The 22,854-nt window shown below is 38.0% G+C and overlaps 1 protein-coding gene across 5 annotated transcripts in view; it reads right to left on the bottom strand.

Annotated features, from left to right (window-relative positions):
* Hace1 (HECT domain and ankyrin repeat containing E3 ubiquitin protein ligase 1) overlaps positions 1 to 22,854 on the bottom strand; it is a 123,424-nt gene that overhangs the window by 58,342 nt on the left and 42,228 nt on the right. For all 5 annotated transcript variants that reach the window (XM_055616085.1, XM_055616083.1, XM_055616084.1 and 2 more), the window contains 4 exons: positions 13,687 to 13,769; positions 4,606 to 4,702; positions 4,343 to 4,444; positions 2,777 to 2,883 (listed from right to left, as the gene is read on the bottom strand). In XM_055616085.1, coding sequence (XP_055472060.1) covers positions 2,777 to 2,883; positions 4,343 to 4,444; positions 4,606 to 4,702; positions 13,687 to 13,769 — 389 coding nt within the window. The remainder of the gene's footprint in view (positions 1 to 2,776; positions 2,884 to 4,342; positions 4,445 to 4,605; positions 4,703 to 13,686; positions 13,770 to 22,854) is intronic.

The following is a 22,854-nucleotide window of genomic DNA, read 5'->3' on the forward strand; positions in this document are numbered from 1 at the left end:
TTTATTAAGCAAAAAATATATTATTAATATATACTGTTAAATAGATTTAATGTATCAGAATACATATTAAAAATCAATAGATTTCTAATTTGTAAGCACCCCCAGAATATAACCAATGATCAGAGCACAAAGTATGAAGAAAATTACACCCACAGAACAGATGTTATCTCGAGATACAAATTTTAATGTAATTTGTTCACTTACAAAAGTATACTTATAAATTAAAGCAATTGTTTAGAATGTCCCAGAGAAGCACTAGCGCTGCGTTCCAGGTCAACATAACCATCTTACCTAAGCGGCTGAAGCCCTACTGTTCTACCCATAGCTCTACGTGCCCTCAGAAGGAGGAGTAATCAAGTGTTTACACAAGCCGTTCACAAACGGTATGTCAGTGTTACTAATCATCTGGTCGGGGTCATTTTCTATATAATGGGTTCTTATTAACCACGACGAAAATCAAAGAACAATTCAAATCAAAGACCTTAAGCCATACTGAGTATCACAATAACCATTTGTGTTCAGGATGTAGTTTTATTTTGAAATCTCCAACACCAGTTATCTTCTTTAACTATTGTGCAAAAAACTTCATAAACTTTTGAGAAGTTTTGTGTAAATTTACTCATCAAAAATTTACTGTGTCTTCACCATGTACATTTAGCCCAGTTCATTCTAACACTCATTCTAAAAAATAAAATAAAATAAAATCCCACCTAGCCTATAAATTCTGTATAGGGAGCTAGACCATCTGTTTTCCTCATAATCATCTAGCCGATAGCCTGGTAAATAGTAGATACTCAAAAACATGTAACAGGTATACTAGTAAACAGTGAGGAGAACTCCAGAAAGTCTGCTGCTGAGATCACACAGGTAGTTAGTAAACAGTATGTCTGAACTTACACCTAAATCTAGTTGACTCCAAAGCCCATAGCCCATGGGATTTTGTTTTTATCTTTTAACTTATGGTTTTAATCGTCAGAAATTATAACTCATTATATTATAATGTAGGTGAATGACAGTAACTATGTATATGTTTTTTATTCTGAATGTCATCTATGCATACAATGTGCTTTGATCAAATACAGCTCCCACTTGTCCCCCTCCACTTCTTTCCTCCTCTGTTTTAATTTTCCTGTCCAAGTCTTAACGTTTCATCAAATACATGAATTACTGGGAATGACTAAAAAAAAAAAAAAAAAAAAAAGTAAAAAGTGTACATTAAGGATATCTCTGTTTTAATGAGTCTTGCAGAAAAAAGAATCTGAAAGTGCTTACAAGAGAATATTGAAGGCAAATTAGGAAAAACAAACAAGCAAGAAGGTGCTATTGGTATGAATTAGCAGGACTTTCAAGTAAAGAGTACAGGAGCACACAAGGTAGCCAACAATAAGTACAGCTCACAAATGAATCCCCACACCAAAGCATGAAACATGAGGGTAACAAGTTCAAAGTCAGCCTGAGCTAGATAGTAAGACCCTATCTGGAAAAAGAGAGCAACGGTGGAACAGAGTAACAGTCAGTCTGACAATGCAGCTTTCTATTTGTATCTTTTATAAACTGCACGATGTTGCAAAGAGAAAGGTTTCAAAGCAACTATGGAAGTGGAAAGCTATCACACACTGTCATTGTAGAAACAATTAGTGAAAGAGTAATACAAATTAGAATGCATTCAAGTTAGAAGGTCAAATCCATCAGTTAAGAAAAATTAACACCCTAAGTACTTGGTAATAGCTGCCCACTGTCCTAAGTGGAGTGGCTAATCATACACAAAGAAATACAGCAGATATACAAGCTATACATAAAAGTAAGTAATAGAAAGTTTAGCTCCTTAGAACTAGCAATGAGTTATTAAAACCATATGATCTTCTAAAAAGAAAAAAAACTGAACTAGGGAAAGAGGGGCAGTACATGGGAAAAAAAACTTTATAATGAATCATGAAGAAATACAGATAAGTTAAAAAGTGAGATATGCCCAATTTTATAAGTCAGAAATTCAGATTCTTGAACTATTTTCTTATGTAGCCCAGGGTGGCCAAATTCACTGTGTAGCTGAGAACGACCTTGAACTCCGGTCCTTCTATGTCTAGCTTCCAGCTGTGTGGTCTGAAAGGAAGTATGACCATACCCAAGTTAATGGATTCTTCTTCACACACATTTACTTATAGGGCTAATCTTAAGCAATCATTTCACAAAATTCCCTTCACATATGACAAAATTCATATTAGCATGCTTGAGGTTTCTTTATAAAGTCTTTTGAATAAAAGCTGATCAGCCAGGCCTTTTTAAACAAAACAATGAACAGTAAGTGTGGGTGGTTTGGCTGAGACGGCCTCTATAGTCTTGGCATTTAAATGCTTGGTCTGAAGTTGGAGGCACTTTGGGGAAACTCAGGGGTTATGGCCTTCCTGTTACTGAAGTACCTTATTAGGCTGGAGGGGCCTCTGAGTGTAGAAATGTACACCATTAGATTGTGCTCTCTGCTCTCTGCTCTCTGTTATCAAGTCAAGGTGTGAACCTGAGCTTCTGCTCTAGCTGCCTGGTCCGATCCTTGCTGCCACATTTCCCTGCCATGACAGACTCTTATCCCTCTGTAACATTAAGTCAATAAATCCTTCTCTAAGTCGCCAAAGACATGGTATTTTATCATAATTCAGAAAAATAACTAATAGGATAAGTCAGCAAAAATTTTAACTAGCTCACCAGTGACAAAAAGATTTCTAATTATTCAGGAGATCAAGCAGACAGACACTACTACCTACTGATTTACTGAAATGCTTACCTAAGCAGTTTATGGCCATTTGTTGTAGCAACTTCAGCAAGGCTTGTCAGAATCTTTAGGTACTGATTTTCACTTTGCTGAGACAAATGCTCCAGAACTTGCCGTAACTGGTTTTATATAAATTAAAATCAAATTGGTTACATAAGTTCCCCATTAAATTCTATCAAAATATATGCATGTGTTCGTTTAATAAATGTCTTGAAGCCAGATAACTAATATTTTAAAACTTTAAGTTACTTTGCTTTATTTTCATAAACTTAAGAGCCAATATAGAGAAGAAACTTGACAAAAAAAAAAAACTCTCTTCAGGGAGTTAGTCTGATGAGGAAAGGATAGGAGCTCCACAAGGACCAAATTTATCTGGGCACAGGGTCTTTTCTGAGACTGACATGCAACCAAGGACCATGTATGAATGTAACCTAGAACCTCTGCTCAGATGTAGCCTGTGGTAGCTCAGTAACCAATTGGTTTCCCATAGTGAGGGGAACAAAGACTATTTCTAATAGGAACTCAATGACTGGCTCTTTGGCCTCCCCACCCCCCAAGGGAGGAGTAGTCCTGTTAGGCCACAGAGGAGAGCTTTGCAGCCAGTCCTGAAGATACCTGATAAAACAGGATCAGATGAATGGGGAGGAGGTCCCCCCTATCAGTGGACTTGGCAAGGGGCACGGTGGAGATGAGGGAGGGAAGGAGGGAGGGACTGGGAGGGAATGAGGGATCGGGACACAGCTGGGATACAGAATTAATAAAATGTAACTGATAAGAAAAAAATAAAATTCAAAAAAAAATCTCTCTTCAATATTATCCACTTTAAAAAAATACACATGAGAAATCAAGTATGCATGTGAAAATTTAATTCTAAATTTCTAAAGTTTATAAGGGTTTCCAACTCTGCCATCTTTCCAAGACTATCACTACTACAAATACGGAGCTTGGGGCTGGGGATAGAGCTCAGCAGGAGAGTACAGCAAAAGGCCCAGGTTTACTCCTTAGCACCACAAAAAACAACAGGAAAAGAGCTCACAAGTGGTCACCAGTCATTACATAATATTTCTCCTTCACATTCTTTTCCTCAATCCATGAGGAAGAGATCTTGTAAGAAAAACCAAAGAGCCAGACAGATAAATTAGACAGCCAAATATCAGAAAAGATGTTATTATACACAGTTACACTTCAATATACCTGGTAACCAATTCCAACTGGCCCCTAAGTACCCAAAACCTATAGATGCTCAAGTTTTTATAAACAAAGACATAGCAAGTGCATATATTCAATGTATATTCTCATAAACTTAAAATCATTTTCACATAATTTATTATGCCTAATGTAATATAAGTGCTATGTAAATAGTTGTTATACTGTATTCTTTAAGGAATGACAAGTCTTACCATGTTTAACTGTAGTATTTCTGATTAACAACTGATTGATTTTTGGCTGCAGAATCCCCATATACCAAGAGCTAAAATAGGTCAGTTATATAGGGCATAGCAAATTCAAGTCACTAAAATAACCGTGATAACAGAATTATTATTACTCATTCACAACCTATTAGCAAGCTTATGCTACCATGTTTTCCCGAAGGTCTTCATTCTGTGTCATTTGAACAATAGTCTGAAAAAGCCTCGGGTGATACTGAATTAATACTTCACATGTCTCTCCATATCCACCCTGAAAACAAAATTCACAATTATGCAGGTTTAAAAACAGACTTTTCAAGAACATAGTTTTCACAAACTAAACATCGTTACACGGTCATTGATGAAAAACATGATTTTATTATTCATAATTTCTATCATAAATGGAATCAGAATAAAGTATTAGAAGCATACCTGTACACATAAATCTAGAGGGGTTACTCCATTTTTATCTGGTAAATATTTGGCCCCTCGTAAAAGAAGAATCTGTGCAGTATCTCGCTGACCATGACTGTATAAAAGAGAACCAAATTAAGACTCTAGCCATTTCATTTAACTTTCTACTATAAATTAGATAACTACTATCCTCTATGGAGACACATCACTTCACAGCAATAATGATCACACAGATTTCCAAGAAATGTAAGCAAATAAAAAACAAGCTTGTATTTCAACCAAATGGCACTGTATAAAAAATAATTTATAACCAATTTGAAGTAAGCATTCAAAGTGCCCTGCTATGAATCTAGTGCACACAGAACAATTACAATAAGTTGTATCACTGTTTATAATTTATGACAATAGTAGTTACCTTCCTTGCTATACACAACAACTAACCAGAACTAACTTAAGAATAAAATCTAGGAGCCTGGAGAGATGGCTCAGCAGTTAAAGCACCAGCTGCTCTTCCAGAGGACGAGGGTTCAATTCCCAGCATCAACATGGAGGCTCACAACTGAGTGTAACTCCAGTTCCAAGTTCCAAGTGATTCAATACCCTCTTCTTTCTTCTGCAGCACCAATCATACAAATGGTGGACAGACATACATTCGGGCAAAACACACACACATAAAATAAGCAAATAATTGTTTAAATAATAGTATCCAAATTTTTCAAGAAAAAAAACAATTGATCAGTCCTCTGAAACCAACAGTAGTTAGTTAGCATTATTATTAATGTTCAACAAGAAGCCTCACTCTGTAGTCCAGGCTGGTCCCAAACTCAGGGCAATTCTGCCTCAATCTCACAGCTGCTGCTATAACAAGCACAAAGCAGAAGGCTCAGAAGTCTTCATCAGGCATCAATGTTAATAAGCTGGAGATACCAGCCAAAATATTACACAGCTATTACAATAGTGGTTAGTTCATACTGCCCTATGCTAAACTGCTCCATATCATGCCCAAAATAAAATGGAAAAGTAACCAAGGTAAACTTACTTTATGTCAGAACATTAACACCTCTGCTAGGAGCCAATCAGCTAGATTTTTTATATAAACTATCCAACTTTAATAACTCTTTCACAGTTGCTTAATGTCCATGTGTTCGGCCTTTCTAATAAATTGTCAACTTTAAAAAATATATATACTTATTTTATAATCATGTTTTCCCTGTGTGTATATATGTACATCATGGATATGTCTGGTGCCCTCAGATGTCAAAACTTTAGAACTGAGTTATAGATGGTCGTCAGTCCCCATTTGAGTGCCGGGAACTGAATACTGATCCTCTACCAGAACAAGTGCTCTTAACTGCTGTGTCATCTCTCTAGCCCCTACACTGCCAACATCTAAATAACAAAATTGATCAATAGTACCAATGCTGGTAGTTGGTATAACATGTACACATCACCTTTTATAAATTGTACTGTAAGAGTCAACTTAATATTTCATACACTTGATAATTAGTATTACAGAATGAAGGCAGAAAGAAAGGAAGTAATAAGTAGAAACCAAACACAATTTCCTAGAATCTAACAGGTGACAAATATTATCTTAGTCTGTTTGTCTTCAAGGATGTTTTGTCCCTGTGCTTTGAGGCCCCATGCAACAAACATCAACCTAAGAGTAAACAAGCAAATAAGAATGTTGTTTATAGCAAATATTCAAATGTGAAAGGCTTTGTGTGTTTGTGTGTGTGTGTGTGTGTGTGTGTGTGTGTGTGTGTACTTCCTAACTCTTACATAATTCCTTGTTATGTCTTAAATAACTAGAAAAATATGGTTAGTGTATTGGGCCTTTTGGCCTTGGTTCTAGAAGTAGTTTTGGAACAATGAAGTAAAAGACAATTTCTGTTAAAATGTTAGAAGCAAAACCTCTCCAATACTCTCCTGCCCTTCTTCAAGCACCTCCTTGTTTCCCCAAAGCAAACTTCTGTAAGTGAGTCACAGAAATAAAAAATACTCCTTTGACATTCTTCTGATCTATTGTGTCTAAGGATCCATCACAAGATCCCCTTTTCAGATAGTGTTCTACCTTGTACCTAAGAGAAAGGAATGCTGCCGACAAGGCTATGAAGAGCCTGAACAGAAAACACCCTGCTGTGTTTGCCACTCTGTTCTGACATATTAAGTCAACACTGTTTTTGGTCCAATACCAGTTCTGCACAGTTGTAGTACATCATGCCAACACAATAAGTTTCCATTAAAAAAAATCAGGGCTGGAGAACTTCTGGATGGCTGAGAAAAAAGAGCTTTGCAGGAAGGTAACTACAAAGTCATCTGCATGCCCAGAGGATGGTATATCTCAGTGAACTATCTTAAAAAAAGAAGGAAGAAGGAAGAAGAAAGAAGGAAGAAGAAGCTCCTACGCTTGGGAACCTTCTGGACCCTGCCCGATAGATCTGTGTGTCTGGTACTTACCTATATCCCTTACACTATCCTTCATAATCTAATAAACAGAAGCACAGTATTTCCCTGAGATCTATGAATCACTCCAGAAAATTGTTCAAACCCAAGCAGGGCAATCTAGGAAGCCCACCGGCAGCCAGGTCAGAAACCACCCAGAATGAAACCTGTACCAAGTACCTAAGATGCAGAGTATTCTGTCAGGACTGAGACCACAACCTGTGGGATCAGGCACTGTCACCAGCAGATGGTGTAAGAACTGATGTAGAAGATATTCAACTGCTGGCCACTGCATCATCAACTGCTGGCTCCCTGGTGGGGAGGAAACGCCTCACACTCAGAATGACAGAAGTGATCTGTATGGTGAGTAGGACAAACTGAGTGTTTTATCCCCACGTTCACAGATTAAGTTTCAGGCAACCACAGGCAGCCAATCCATCAAATCATGTGCAAATAAGCCTACACTGAGGCTGCAGTCAATGAGGTCACTAACCACTTTGCCTCGAAGCTTACTGTTTAGACACTGCTAGCACAGAGCTCTTTGAGTCACTGCTGGTTCTGACTACTACCTAGTTTATACAGTGTTTGTGCAAATCAACTGGGTTTAGTATAGTCTGTCTAAAGTTTCTTTTTAAAAGGTTCAGTCATTGTTTCAAGAGTAAATGTGGCCACAGAGGAAGACAATGCAAACACTCCTGATGAGACCTGATAGACTAGGATCAGTAGGATGGCGAGGAGGACCTCTCCTACCAGTGGACTTGGGGAGGGACATGGGTGGAGAAGGGGGAAGAAGGGGAGGAGTGGGAGGGGAACAGGGAGGGAGCTACAGGGGGGATACAAAGTGAATAAACTATAATTAATAAAAAGAAAAAGAGAAAAGTAAATGTAGTTGTTCAAGATCAACAATTAAACAGTAGATACACAGGTGTTTTTTTTTTAAGCCTCCATATAAAATTTTTGTCATACAAACAGCAAAATGAATTATTAGCATGAGGGATGGAGAAGCAGTTTAGTGCCTAGGAGTGTATCTGAGCTCACTTCCTAGCACACACATGTCAAGTGTTCATAAAAGCCTGTAACTCCAGGGCCAGGAGGATCCAATGTCACCTGTGGGCGCTAGCACGTAGGTACACATGCTTATACACAGACACATCCATATACTTAAAATTAAAATTAAAATAAATCTTGGGGCTGGAGAGATGGCTCAGCAGTTAAGAGCATTTGCTACTCTTGCAGAAGAAGACCAGTGTTCAATCCCCAGCACACACACAGTAGCACACAGCTAACACCCTCTTCTGAACGCTTTGGGCACAGCACACTCACATGATACAAAGACATACCAGCAGGCAAAATACATACATAAAAAATTTTAAATCTTTTTGTAAAAAAAGTTATAAAAATAACTCTTCAAAAAAAGAAAGAATAATTCAGCCAAGCAGTGTGTCACACGCCTGTAATCACAGCACTAGAGACAGAGGCAGGCAGAGCACTGTGTTTGAGCCAAACTGGTCTGCTACAGAGTTAAGTCCAGGACAGCCAAGACAACACAGAGAAACTGTGTCTCAAAACACAAACAAAAAGAATAATTCACATGAAGAAAAAGAAATGCCACTACAATATTTTGAGAAAGCTGGATTTCTAAAACTACATGAAAATCACACTTAGGATGAAGTGACATTTCATTTAAAAAATGGATTAAAAATAAGAAGCAATTGCTTGTAACATATAAAATTAGTACTTCAAGTGACATATGTGTAAAGCTGTAACAGTTTACAAGTATCCAATGACAGCCTGTAAAGAGTTGCAGAAAGAATACTTTTCTTGATTTGATTTTTGAGACAAGGTCTCACTATGTAACCTTGGATGGCCTGGAACTTACTTTGCAGATTAGGAGCGCTTTGAGCTTACAGAGGTCTGCCTGTCTCAGCCTCCTGTGCTGAAACTAAACACCAGCTGAAACTACCACTCCCGGCTAAAATTTTTTTAATTGCCAACTGTTTTTAATAGCCAGCTTTATAACTATATTCGCTCAGCTTTATGATTATATCCACTAAAGTAAACAGAAACACTCAAGATGATATGTTATGCCTTATAGCTAAAATACAAATGGAATACAATTACACTCAATGGCAAACACTGCAGTGTATTCTGGGTTACCTCTCACAGACTGATATTTTGAAGTTCATTATATTTTAGCATGATTTGGGGGCACAAAGAATCTTTAGTCTAAATAACTGCAGAAATTTACCACATAATTATTCTTTATAAAATTTAAGGCTAGTTTAAGATCTATAATACTTTATTAATTACTGACAATTTCATATGTATCCTCCCACTCCTCCTCCTCCATCCTTACAGACTACCCCTGCAATTCCATGTCCTTTTTTTCTCCAATAACTTCTCTGAGTCCAATTTGTGCCGCCCACATACTCTAGGAGTGTGTCACCCAGTGGAGTGTAATCAACCCACCACGGAACGCTTGCCTCAAGAAAACTGACTCTCCCTCTCCCTAGAAAGACCAAATTTTATACTGACTGTAACAGTACTCTCTCCGAGGACACCAGATGTAGTTTATGAAAATAGAACTGTTTATCCAACTTTTTCAGCATTCTAACATTGGGCTCTGTCAGCCTTACATGCCTAAGAACTTCCACCTGGGTTTATGATGGGAACTACAGTAGTAACTTTTTTAATTGGTTATGAACAGAAAGTATATTTTACTACTCCATAGGTTTGTGACTGTAAATTTAAGGTTACTTTATGTGCTTTTGTGATTCTGAGTCTCTAACTGAAAGAACTGCTCACCAGGAGTTACACTCTATGCTCTGAAGTGTAACCCTTTTTAACACTACAGAGGCCTCTGAAAACTCCACTGACTTACTAACTTACCTATATATGTTCCAACTTATCTTACTTTTCCTAATTACAGTTACCTGTAAATAGAAAAAATACATGAGAGTCTAGAAACAACAGTACAGTTAAAATCATGCCTTCAAGGCTGCAGAGATGGCTCAGTGAGTTAAAAGTTTGTACTGGGTGAGCATGAGCAATTAATCTGAAATCGCCAGCACCTATGTAAAGAGCCAAGCACACACACCTGAGACCCCAACACTGTGGAAGAACAGAGACGGGAGGAGACTGGAGGGACTGGGGCTTACTAAACACTTAACCTTCTCCTCTGACCCCATGTGCATGCAGTAGCTCACGCACATACACCCAGGTGCCGCCTTACCCAAATTAAGACAGTTTAACACAAAAAGAGGACCTTCAAATGAACACTGCCTCAGACAGCTTTCTCCTACAATGACAAATTTATTTTTTTCATTTCACTTCTCGTATCTTTTTCAGAAAGATCCAATGCTTACTAAATAAAAACTTAATGGCCAGCTTGGTGGTTTGTGCCCATAATGAAGAGCATTTAGGTGAGAATAAATGTCTGTCATGAGTTCTAGGCCAGCCTTGACTACATAGTGAATCCTACGCTAGCCTGGACTAGAACAGCACCCTGTCTTTAAAATAAAAATTAAGGAGGAGTTAAGCATGGCACCAGACATGGGTGTGCTGGGAACTAAGCTCAGGTACACTCTCAGGCACTAAGCTGTCTCTCCCTCCCTCATGCTAATAATCTGTTTTGCTGTTTGTATGATATGAATATGGTACAAAAATAAATACTTTTAAAATAAACTTTTAACCATATTCTTGTATTCAGAATACCTATAGGAATATTTCAGTTCTGCATAAGAATATAATATTGTATTAATTATTTTCAATGTCATCGTTTTGTATGTAACTATAGTGATACACTCACAAGAACCCACTAAACATAAAATACTGTACAAACATCAGATAGAAAGCAGTAAAAATACACTTTTTGCTTTCACTGAAGTTGAGACAGACTACAAACTACTAAATAGGTAGATAAACGAGGAGGTAGTAAATAAGTAGATACAAAATGCTATAAAGGCCGTACTATGACACTTTAATAGAAAAGTTGAGAAGAGATCTTCTGAAATTGGTCAGATTTATATTTCTAAACAGCAAGCCCTGGCCATGCATGGAAATAATCTAGACCCCTGCACAGATGTAGCCCATGGCAGTTTAGTGTCCAAGTGGGTTAAACAGTAATGAGAAGAGGGACTGCCTCTGACATAATCTGATTGGGCTGCTCTTTGATCACCTCCTCCTGAGGGGGGAGCAGCCTTACCAGGCCACAGAAGATGACAACACAGCCACTCCTGATGTGATCTGATAGACTAAGATCAGAAGGAAGGAAAGGAGGACCTCCCCCCAATCAGTGGACTTGGGGAGGGGCATGCGTGAAGAAGGGGGAGGAAGGGTGGGAGTGGGAGGGGAGGAGGGAAGGGCTTATGGGGGGGATACAAAGTGAATAAAGTATAATTAATAAAGTAAAATTAAATTAAAAAAAATTGAACCCAGATAAGAACTACAAGAATAAAAATAAATAACTCTTGCATGTAAAAGCCCCTTGAATATAACAATTTAACTAAGTTTTACAACTCACATAATTTAAATTAAAAATATCAAATACATACAGGTTATATTTACATACTCAGGAGAGTGTGTGTGTGTGTGTGTGTGTGTGTGTGTGTGTGTATAACAACAACTAAAGAAAAAGAGGCTATGAATTTTGAGAGGACAAGTGGGGTTGCATGGGAGGGGATAGAATGAAGTGATCATAATTTTTAAAAATAATACATTATATATATATATATATATATATATATATATATATATATATATATTAACTACAGTGTTTTGTAAACTGCCTCAAATAAAGGGTTTGGAGAGAGAGAGTTGGAGAGAAAGCTCACTAGCTGGAAGTATGTTCTGCTCTTGCAGAGGACCTGAATTCAGTTTCCAGTCACTGACAGTCACCTCTAACTCCAGCTCCAGGGCATCTGACACCCTCTTCTGGAATCCATGGGCATCTATAACTATGTGCACATAACCCCAAAAAACGTACATACACATAATTAAAATTGAAACTTTTCTTAATTAATAGATGATCTGAATCGATCTAATCAAGGAACTATCAAAGACATCAATGAGAAACAAAACAGGAAAAAGACACATTTTTCTGTTCAAAATAAACCTCTAGTAAAATATAAAAGGCTGAAGAGATTGTCCAGTGCATAAAAGTATCAGCTGCTCTTGCAAAGGATACAAGTTCAATCCATAGCATCCATAGGGCAGCTAACAACATTCTGTGACTCCAGTTTCAGGAGATCAGACACCCCCTCCTCTGGGCTCCATAGGAACCAGGTACGCACACAGTGTACATACATAGAACCCATTCACATAAAATAAAGATAAGTAATTTTAAATGATATAAAAGAATAGGCTAAAGTTTCTAGATTCTTTATAAAAATATAAATGAATGATTAGAATGACATATACCATCCACACCTATGGGTTTCATATGAATGGACTAAAAGTACTGTCAGGCATACAACGGTTGTACCTGTATATACTTTTTCTCTGATCAATACTCAATATGGCACAACAACTAAATACATAGCATTTATAATAGATGCAAACAAAACAGAGATAACTAAACTATACAGGAAGATGTTTAAAAATACATATAAGTACTTTGGCATTATACATCAGGGACTTTATATAACATGTGGATGTCCATCAGGGGTGTAAAGCTGTTTCAGAACCAACACCCAAGGATACAAAGGGAAATCTACAGGACTAAAAGCAAAATTAATATTACAGTAGGTTTTTGCACTACTCCTAACCGCAAACTACACTGACACATTACAACCATATACAGGTTTATGTGTACAGGTACAAGGGTGTATGTAATCAGTCTACTACGCCTCAGGGTTTGTTCTGTGTGGTAGATGCTGGGGTTGGCTTTTTCACTCCCCTGGTGCTGGGGAGGCAAGAAGGGCCTCAGAGATGCTTAGACGAGTCCTCTACTACACCCAGCCCTTGCTGATACTGTTTACTAATTCTTACATGCACATGGGAGAAGTGAGTAAGCCAAGTACCTGCTGCTTATACGAGTTATAAAACAAAAGAACAAGTCAAGAAAAATAACCAAGACAGGTGTACAAAAGCAGAATGTATTACACATAACTTAGAATAATGATTCAACACTTTTTAAAAAGTTATACATATAAAGAAAGAAAAGACTTGGCTCCAAACCAAGGCACAGTCGGCAGTTTATCCCAAAGGAGCAGACCTAGGTACTTAATAAACTATGAAATTCACTGGATTACTGCTTTGTCCTAAAATTGCAGTCGTTAAGTACATAAAAACAGCTCCACCCATAAAATTTAAAAAAAAAAACCCTCTGGCAATGAAATGAAATGCTAAGCATAATGGTTCACACTTATGTTTCTGGCATTTAGGAGGCTGAGGGAGGAAGACCTAAAGTTTAAAGGTAGCCATGAGCTACATTGTGCATTTAAGCAATCCCGGGCTACACAGTAAGATCTTATCTCAAAATAACAGTAATAGTAATAGAAAATGCTTTCTTTCCTGAAATTAACAGAATTGTATTTACCATGCTAAATGAAATGAAATGAGTTTAAAAACATACACAACTATTTATGAGTAAAAATACAGTTGAAACATAGCACTCTTTAATGGAAGCATATGTGAAAATACGAAGTTTCATACCTGCAAGCAAAGTACAGTGGTGTGGCTCCTGATACATTAGGCCTGTTGATATCAGCACCACTGTCTAGCAAGCACTGCACTGTCTGGGGAAAAAGTTAAAACAATAAGGTCAGAGAAATCAAACAAAAGACACAGTTACTAGAACTTTAATCCACATAAGAAGAATTCTCCCTCAGTTAAGCTTTAAAAAGAAAATGGGTGTGCTGGCTCATGACGGTTATGATGGTGAACAAGTCCAACTCTATAAAAAGCTCAGTGACCACTCTGGTACTCCATGATCTCTGTGGAATGTCACTGTGCTAGGAAGTGTGCTTGCCTGGGAAAGCCCTCAATCATAGCACAGTCAATAGCCATATGACTACTCAAGACTTGAAACATGCCTAGTGAAACCAAAGAGACCTGACTTTAATTTTTAATTATAATTTTTTAAAGTTGCACAGCTACAAAAAGCTAGCAAAATGGACACTGTTAATTTTAGGTATCTAGATTTTAAAACTGAAACTTTTTAACTTCGTGGGAAAAATATAATAGTCCCAGAGCTGTAATTCTGCTAAAGACAGAGGGCACCTGTTGAAGAACAGCATGTCAGAAGCTAAGAAGCCCTTTTCCAGTCAACAAAGTCCATGCTGGCTCCAATTCCCTGAATTCAACCATGTGTGTGCACTATGTTCCCTGTGGTCCTCGGATTCATACTAAGAGAAAGTGAGTTCACATAAAATCTTAAAATACACATTGGAATTCCAAGACAAAACCAAATTTAAACAATATCTACATAGTAACCCAGCTCTACACAAGTTACTAGAAGGGAAACTCCAAACCAAAGAAAACAACTACATCGAAGGAAACAGAGGAAATAGATAACTACACAACAACAAAAAAACAAAAGAAGACAAGCAATGAAACTCAGTGACACCACCAACACCACATCTAAAGTAAGTAACAATTGTTGGTCACTAGTTTCTATCAACATCAACGGACTCAACTCCCCAACTAAAAGACACACACTAACAGATTGGTTGCGGAAACAGGATCCATCATTCTGTTGCATCCAAGAAACACACCTATGCAACAAAGATAAACACTACCTCAGAGTAAAGGGCTGGAAAAATGTCTTTCAAGCAAATGGTCCCAGAAAACAAGCAGGAGTAGCCATCCTAATATCTAATAAAATAGACTTTCAACCCAAGTTAATCAAAAAAGATAAGGACGGCCACTATATTCTCATCAAAGGAAAAATCCACCAAGAGGACATCACAATTTTGAATATCTATGCCCCAAATACAAGAGCACCTACATTCGTAAATGAAACAATATTAAAGCTTAAATCACACATTGATCCTAAAACCCTAATAGTGGGAGACTTCAACACTCCACTCTCACCAAGGGACAGATCAACTAGACAGAAAACAAATAGGGAAATAAAAACACTTACAGAGACCCTAAATCAAATGGACCTAATAGACGTCTACAGATCTTTTCATCCAAACTCAAAAGAGTACACCTTCTTTTCAGCACCACATGGAACCTTCTCCAAAATAGACCATATAGTCTATGGTCATAAAGCAAGCCTCAACAGATACAAAAAGATTGAAATAATCCCTTGTATACTATCTGACCACCATGGACTTAAGCTGGACCTCAACAACAACAGAAATAACAAACAGCCTACACGCACATGGAAACTGAACAACATGTTACTCAACGACAGCTGGGTTAAGGAAGAAATAAAGAAAGAAATTAAAGACTTCATAGAATTCAATAAAAATGAAGGCACAACATACCTAAATTTATAGGACACATTGAAAACAGTCTCAGGGGAAAATTTATAGCACTAAGTGCCTGCAAGAAGAAATTCGTAACATCACATACAAACAACTTAATGGCCCAACTGAAAACCCTAGAAAAAACAAGAAGCAGATACACCCAAGAGGAGCAGAAGGCTGGAAATAATCAAACTCAGGGCTGAAATCAATCAATTAGAAACAAATAAAACTATTCAAAGAATCAATGAAACAAAAAGCTGGTTCTTTGAGAAAATCAACAAGATAGACAAACCCTTAGCCAAACTAACTAAAAAGCAGAGAGACTCTATCCAAATCAACAAAATCAGAGATGAAAAGGGTGACATAACTACAGACACAGAGGAAATTCAAACAATCATTAGGTCATACTACAAAAGCCTATATGCCACAAAATTTGAAAACCTAAATGAAATGGACAATTTTCTCGATAGATTCCATCTCCCAACATTAAGTCAAGATCAGGTAGAAAGACTGAACAGCCCTATATCCCCCAAGGAAATTGAAGTAGTCATTCACAGTGTCCCCTCCAAAAAAAGCCCAGGGCAAGATGGTTTCAGGGCAGAATTCTACCAGACCTTCAAAGAAGTGCTCACACCAATTCTCCTCAAACTATTCCACAAAATAGAAACAGAAGGTACATTACGAAACTCATTCTATGAAGCAACGGTCACCCTGATAACTAAACCACACAAAGACCCAACAAAAAAAGAGAACTCCAGACCTATCTCTCTTATGAACATTGACGCAAAAATACTCAATAAAATACTTGCAAACCAAATCCAAGAACACATCAAAGATATCATCCACCACGACCAAGTAGGCTTCATCCCAGGCATGCAAGGGTGGTTCAACATACGGAAATCCATCAATGTAATCCACCACATAAACAAACTGAAGGAGAGAAACCACATGATCATCTCCTTAGATGCTGAAAAAGCATTTGACAAAGTCCAACACCCATTCATGTTTAAAGTCTTGGAGAGATCAGGAATACAAGGCACATATCTAAACATAGTAAAGGCAATATACAGCAAGCCTATAGCCAACATCAAACTCAATGGAGAGAAACTTAAATCAATCCCACTGAAATCAGGGACAAGACAAGGCTGCCCACTCTCTCCCTACCTCTTCAACATAGTACTTGAAGTCCTAGCCAGAGCAATAAGACAACTAAAGGAGATCAAGGGGATACAAATCGGAAAAGAAGAGGTCAAAGTGTCACTATTCGCAGATGATATGATAGTATATATGAGCGACCCCAAAAATTCAACCAGAGAACTCCTCCAGCTGATAAACACCTTCAGCAAAGTGGCAGGATACAAAATCAACTCAAAAAAATCAGAAGCCCTCCTGTATACCAAAGACAAAAGGGCCGAGAAAGAAATTAGGGAAACAACACCCTTCACAATAGCCACTAACCACATAAAGTATCTTGGGGTGACACTAACCAAGCAAGTGAAAGACCTGTTTGAGAAAAACTTCAAGTCTCTGAAGAAAGAAATTGAAGAAGATCTCAGAAGATGGAAAGATCTCCCGTGCTCATGGATTGGTAGGATTAACATTGTGAAAATGGCCATCCTGCCAAAAGCAATCTACAGATTCAATGCAATTCCCATCAAAATACCAACTCAATTCTTTACAGACCTTGACAAAAAGATTCTCAGCTTCATATGGAGAAACAAAAAACCCAGAATCTCCAAAACAATCCTGTACAACAACAGATCATCTGGAGATATCTTTATCCCCGATCTCAAGTTGTACTACAGAGCAATAGTAATAAAAACTGCATGGTATTGGCATAAAAACAGAAAGGAGGATCAATGGAACCACATAGAAGACCCAGAAATAAACCCACACACCTATGAATACTCGATTTTTGACAAAGAAGCCAAAACCATTCAATGGAAAAAAGACAGCATCTTCAACAAATGGTGCTGGTCCAACTGGATATCCACATGCAGAAAAATGAAAATAGATCTATATTTATCACCCTGCACAAAACTAAAGTCCAAGTGGATCAAAGACCTCAACATAAAACCAGATACTCTAAATCTGTTAGAAGAAAAAGTGGGGAACAGCCTAGAACTCATTGGCACAGGAGACAACTTCCTGAACAGAACACCAACAGCGCAGGCTCTAAGAGCAACAATCAATAAATGGGACCTCATGAAACTGAAAAGCTTCTGTAAAGCAAAGGACACTGTCATCAAAACAAAACGCCTGCCTACAGATTGGGAAAGAATCTTCACTAACCCTTTATCTGACAGAGGACTAGTATCGAGTATATACAAAGAACTAAAGAAGCTGAAAAGCAGCAAACCAAGTAATCCAGTTAAAAAATGGGGAACAGAGCTAAAAGAAAATTCTCGACAGAGGAATATCGAATGGCAGAGAAACACTTAAAGAAATGCTCATCCTCATTAGCCATCAGGGAAATGCAAATCAAAACGACCCTGAGATATCACCTTACACCCATCAGAATGGCCAAGATGAAAAACTCAAGGGACAACACATGCTGGAGAGGTTGTGGAGAAAGGGGAACCCTCCTCCACTGCTGGTGGGAATGTAAACTGGTACAACCACTCTGGAAATCTATCTGGCGCTTTCTAAGACAATTAGGAATAGTGCTTCCTCAAGACCCAGCTAAACCACTGCTAGGTATATACCCAAAGTTTGCTCAAGTACACAAAAGGGATATTTGCTCAACCATGTTTATAGCAGCTTTATTTGTAATAGCCAGAACCTGGAAACAACCCAGATGTCCATCAACGGAGGAATGGGTACAGAAATTGTGGTATTTTTACACAATGGAATACTACTCAGCAATCAAGAAGGAGGAAATCATGAAATTTGCAGGCAAATGGTGGGATCTAGAAAAGATCATCCTGAGTGAAATATCCCAGAAGGAGAAAGACAAACACGGTATATACTCACTTATATAGACCTATAAGATATGATAAACATAATGAAATCTATACACCTAAAAAAGATAATCAAGAGAGCGGACATGGGGTAAGATTATCAATCCTCGTTTTGAAAGACAGAGGGGATGCGCATTGAACATTGACAAGAGTCTACTGAGCGCATTTGAAAAACTCTAACTAGCAGTGTTTTCAAAGCAAAGACTCATGACCAAACCTTTGGCAGAGTACAGGGAATCATAAGAAAGAAGGGGAGTTAGTCTGATGAGGAAAGGATAGGAGCTCCACAAGGACCAAATTTATCTGGGCACAGGGTCTTTTCTGATACTGACATGCAACCAAGGACCATGTATGAATGTAACCTAGAACCTCTGCTCAGATGTAGCCTGTGGTAGCTCAGTAACCAATTGGTTTCCCATAGTGAGGGGAACAAGGACTATTTCTAACAGGAACTCAATGACTGGCTCTTTGGCCTCCCCACCCCCCAAGGGAGGAGCAGTCCTGTTAGGCCACAGAGGAGAGCTTTGCAGCCAGTCCTGAAGATACCTGATAAAACAGGATCAGATGAATGGGGAGGAGGTCCCCCCTATCAGTGGACTTGGCAAGGGGCATGGTGGAGATGAGGGAGGGAGGGAGGGAGGGAGGGAGGGAGGGAGGGAGGGACTGGGAGGGAATGAGGGATCGGGACACAGCTGGGATACAGAGTTAATAAAATGTAACTGATAAGAAAAAAATAAAATTCAAAAAAAAAATACACATTGGAGATTCAGGATAGAACAAAGCCCACCTGAAAAAAACAACTCAAAAGTAATGTTTTCTGGTTTTATTCCTATGACCCTCATTTGAGTTTCTCCTGGAAAAAAAAAAAATGAAGAAAGCATATAAAGGTATTAAAAAGAAAACAGCTTTGTAATTGAATTTGTTTAGTATTACTTCTGGATTACCTAAGAATACTGGTGCTCTAAAGCCTAGTCCTCTGTCAAAAACAAGATCACAGTGCACAACCCACAGAGAAAGAAGAAGGAGTCCAAGCACACACTCTCCACAGGGAGCATTTGACAGTGCCAGGAGATAGTTTGAGTTTCATGACTAGGGAAGAGAGGATGCATTGGTTAGCTAGTAAGCAAGGATCAAGAATATAGAAAAACAGTCTATCAGGTGCAGGACAGAACTCCCAAACCCCTACCCAAAAAAAATCAAGTCCAGTGCCACTAAGAACCTTGGTGTACAGCTAAGCCCAGCAGTGATAAATTTACCACACAATGTCCCCAATCAGTGCCCCTTAGTGTCTCACTACTAAATACGAATGAACAGGTAATATTTAAAACACGACTAAAGCCAACCTTTAACACAAAGACAAATATCCAATCACAACAAAACCCATAAACATATAGAAAATAAAAGCAGCAATGTAGGAAATTAGAAAAGTAACTGCACAGGGTGGCACATGCCAATAGCCTCAACTCTCAGGAGACTAACAAGGGAGTATCCCACGGGAGTATCGCAAGTGTACGGCTAGCCTGGGCTACAACGCAAGTTGGCGGTCAGCCTGAACTATACAGTAAAGCCTTGTCTCAAAAAGACAGACAGATGGAGGAAGAAAGGGAAAAAGGAAGGGAGGAGGATACACTTTGCAGGGGAGAAAAGATGATCTTGGTTTGAAAGAAGGAGGGCTTTAAGTACTATCATGTTTTATTAAAAGATTTCAATAAAAGACTTTAAAATAGTCATATATTGCTAACTAAATTTACTATCTCTACATGAATTATAAAATCCAAACAGTGTAGCTCATTTACAGCTTTTTTCTTTCTTTTTCTTGTCTTTCTTTTGTTTTTTCTGGAAATCAGGAGAATATAGATTGCAGGAAAATTAGAAACAATGCCTGATAACAGGGGCTCAAGGGAAGAATACCCTTTGGATTGGGGTTGTTTTCTTTTGTTTTTGGTGTGTGCTTAGTATATATAAGGCCCTAGGTTCAATCCCCAGCAGGAAAAGCCAAAGATTATAGAAAACTATAGTATCTCCTATACAACTTCCTTAAATTTAGACAAACAGGACTGGGGAGATGGCTAGATGGGTAGAAGTACTTGCTGTGACAGCAAGAAGACATGAGTTCAAATCCCAAGTGCTCACCTTAAAGCAGGTATGGCCACACGTGCCTGTAACCCATGTATGAAGTGACCCAATGAAGTGAGTGGATCCCCAGAGCTCACTGGCCAACCAGCTCAGCTAAACTAATGAGCTTCAAGCTCAATGAAAGGACACTCGGTCTCATAGAATTAAGGTGCAAAGCAGTTAAAAACTACCCTCCAAAGGAGCATGATGAATATGCATAGCTATGCATATTTGTCCCTGTTTCTCAAGAAAAGGCTTATGTGGGCATTTTGATCATGGCTTCACCTTTCAAATTTCTGCCCCAACTGGATTTCTGCTGGATCTGATCTCAAAGCAGGAATGAGATGTAAAGTAGTTACTGTCCATTGCTATTACAGAATTTATAGACAATGAACTTAATCTTCCAGAAGACTCAGGAGTGAGGAAAACAAGCACACTGAAAATACATGTTCAGGGGCTAGAGACAGGGCTCGGTGGTTCAGGACTGGCTGCTTTTCTGAGGATCCTAGTTCTATTCCCAGCACCTACATGGCAGCTCATAACCATCATTAAGTCCAGTCCCGGGGAGCTGATGCCCTCCCTCTTAGTGCATCACTAAGCACGCGTGTACATGGTATATAAACATAAATGCAGCCAAAGTGCCCACACAGAAAGAAGAGGTTCATGTGTACCACAAACCTAACATATAAAAACTATATATGAAAAGACACTAGGTATCTAGCTATAGATCTATATATTATACAGAAAAAAAGTTAAAAATACATGATGGTATAATATGAATAACCTTAACATGTACCCAAACACTGCTGATAAGCATACTCAATTCCAAATTCCACCATACAATAAACAGATTAAAAGCCTAAACCCATAATCAAAATAATTTCCTCTTTTCCATAAGGTAGAAGTTTCATATTTCTCCACAGTTGTTATCATTATAAACTACATTAATTGAGGAATATTCTATTTACTTTTAAATGTCAACTTGCCATAACTTAGACTCACCGGGGAAGAGTCTCAACTGTCTCTATCAGGCTGGTCTGCGCAAATGTCTGGATGGACTGTCATAGTGCTAACTGATGCAGGAAGATGCACCCTCAACATTCCCAGCACCAACTCCTGGGCCGGGCCCTGGGCTGAGTAACAACAAGCAGGTTGTACTGGTGCACTTACTCCTCTCTGCTCCCACCTGTGGATACGGAGTGAGCAGGTTCCTCCAGTACTGGCTGCTATGACCTCCCTTTAGTAATCAGCATAAACTGCACTTGGAAGCTGAATGAACCACTTGCTCCCTTCAGCTGCTTTCTGTCAGGATGTTTTACCTCAATAACAAAGGTTAAATAAGAACACACTGATGCACTGATTCTTACCAGTATCTATAAAGTAGTTAACTAAGTGCCTAAATAGTGGCTTGTTTGGTTTTTAAATAGCACCACTGTTAAAACTATATATACACATTTTACAGTGCTTCTGTATTTTCACTTATACTGTAGAGTTTTCAGGATAAAATTAATTTAACCATAGACTAACATATTCCTTTACTATTTTCATGACCTACAACATGAAATGTCAATGTTCCTGTCTTCATATATCCTACAAATATTAAAAATTTGCTTCTTTCTTATATACATGTCATATCCTTGCATGTACTAAAAAACACTGACAAAACACACCTGATTAAGGTACTGGTAACTGATTATTGTAGTATTTTCTTTTCCATCCAGGTAGATATTTTTTTTTTCCAGTTTTAAGAAAATTAAAATCCTGAGTATGGATTTTAATCCCAATTAAAATCCTGAGTATGGATTTGAAAGATGGCTCAGTGACTAAGAAGATTTGCTACTCCTCCAAAGGACCTAAGTTCACTTCACGGGACCCAAACCAGGCAGCTCACAACCTTAAATCTTTTTTTAAAGATCCACAATTTAGGTAATTATTAAAGGAACTTTTACAGTTTCAGCTGTAGGTAAATGTTGCCTATTTAAAAAAAAAAAAAAAAAGGAAACTACTTGCTCTAACAGAAAGGAAAAAATATATAGCTAAGAATCTGAATGTAAAAAGTTCATTTTCTAGTTGTATTAAATTCCATCGAAGTGATTGAAAATTCAGGTGATGCATTCCTTTAATCCCAGCATTGGGAGGCAAAGGAACTCTGTGAGTTCAAGGCCAGCCTGGTCTACAAAGTGAATTCCAGGACAGCCAAGGCTATACAATAAAAACAAAACAAAGCAAAACAAAACAAAACAAAAAAACTGTCTCAGAAAAAAGAGAGAGGAAAGAAAGAAAGAAAGAAAGAAAGAAAGAAAGAAAGAAAGAAAGAAAGAAAGAAAGAA

The sequence above is a fragment of the Psammomys obesus genome, unplaced genomic scaffold (assembly GCF_907164565.1).
Source record: "Psammomys obesus unplaced genomic scaffold, mPsaObe1.curated_primary_1811, whole genome shotgun sequence".
In the NCBI taxonomy this organism is placed as follows: domain Eukaryota; kingdom Metazoa; phylum Chordata; class Mammalia; order Rodentia; family Muridae; genus Psammomys; species Psammomys obesus.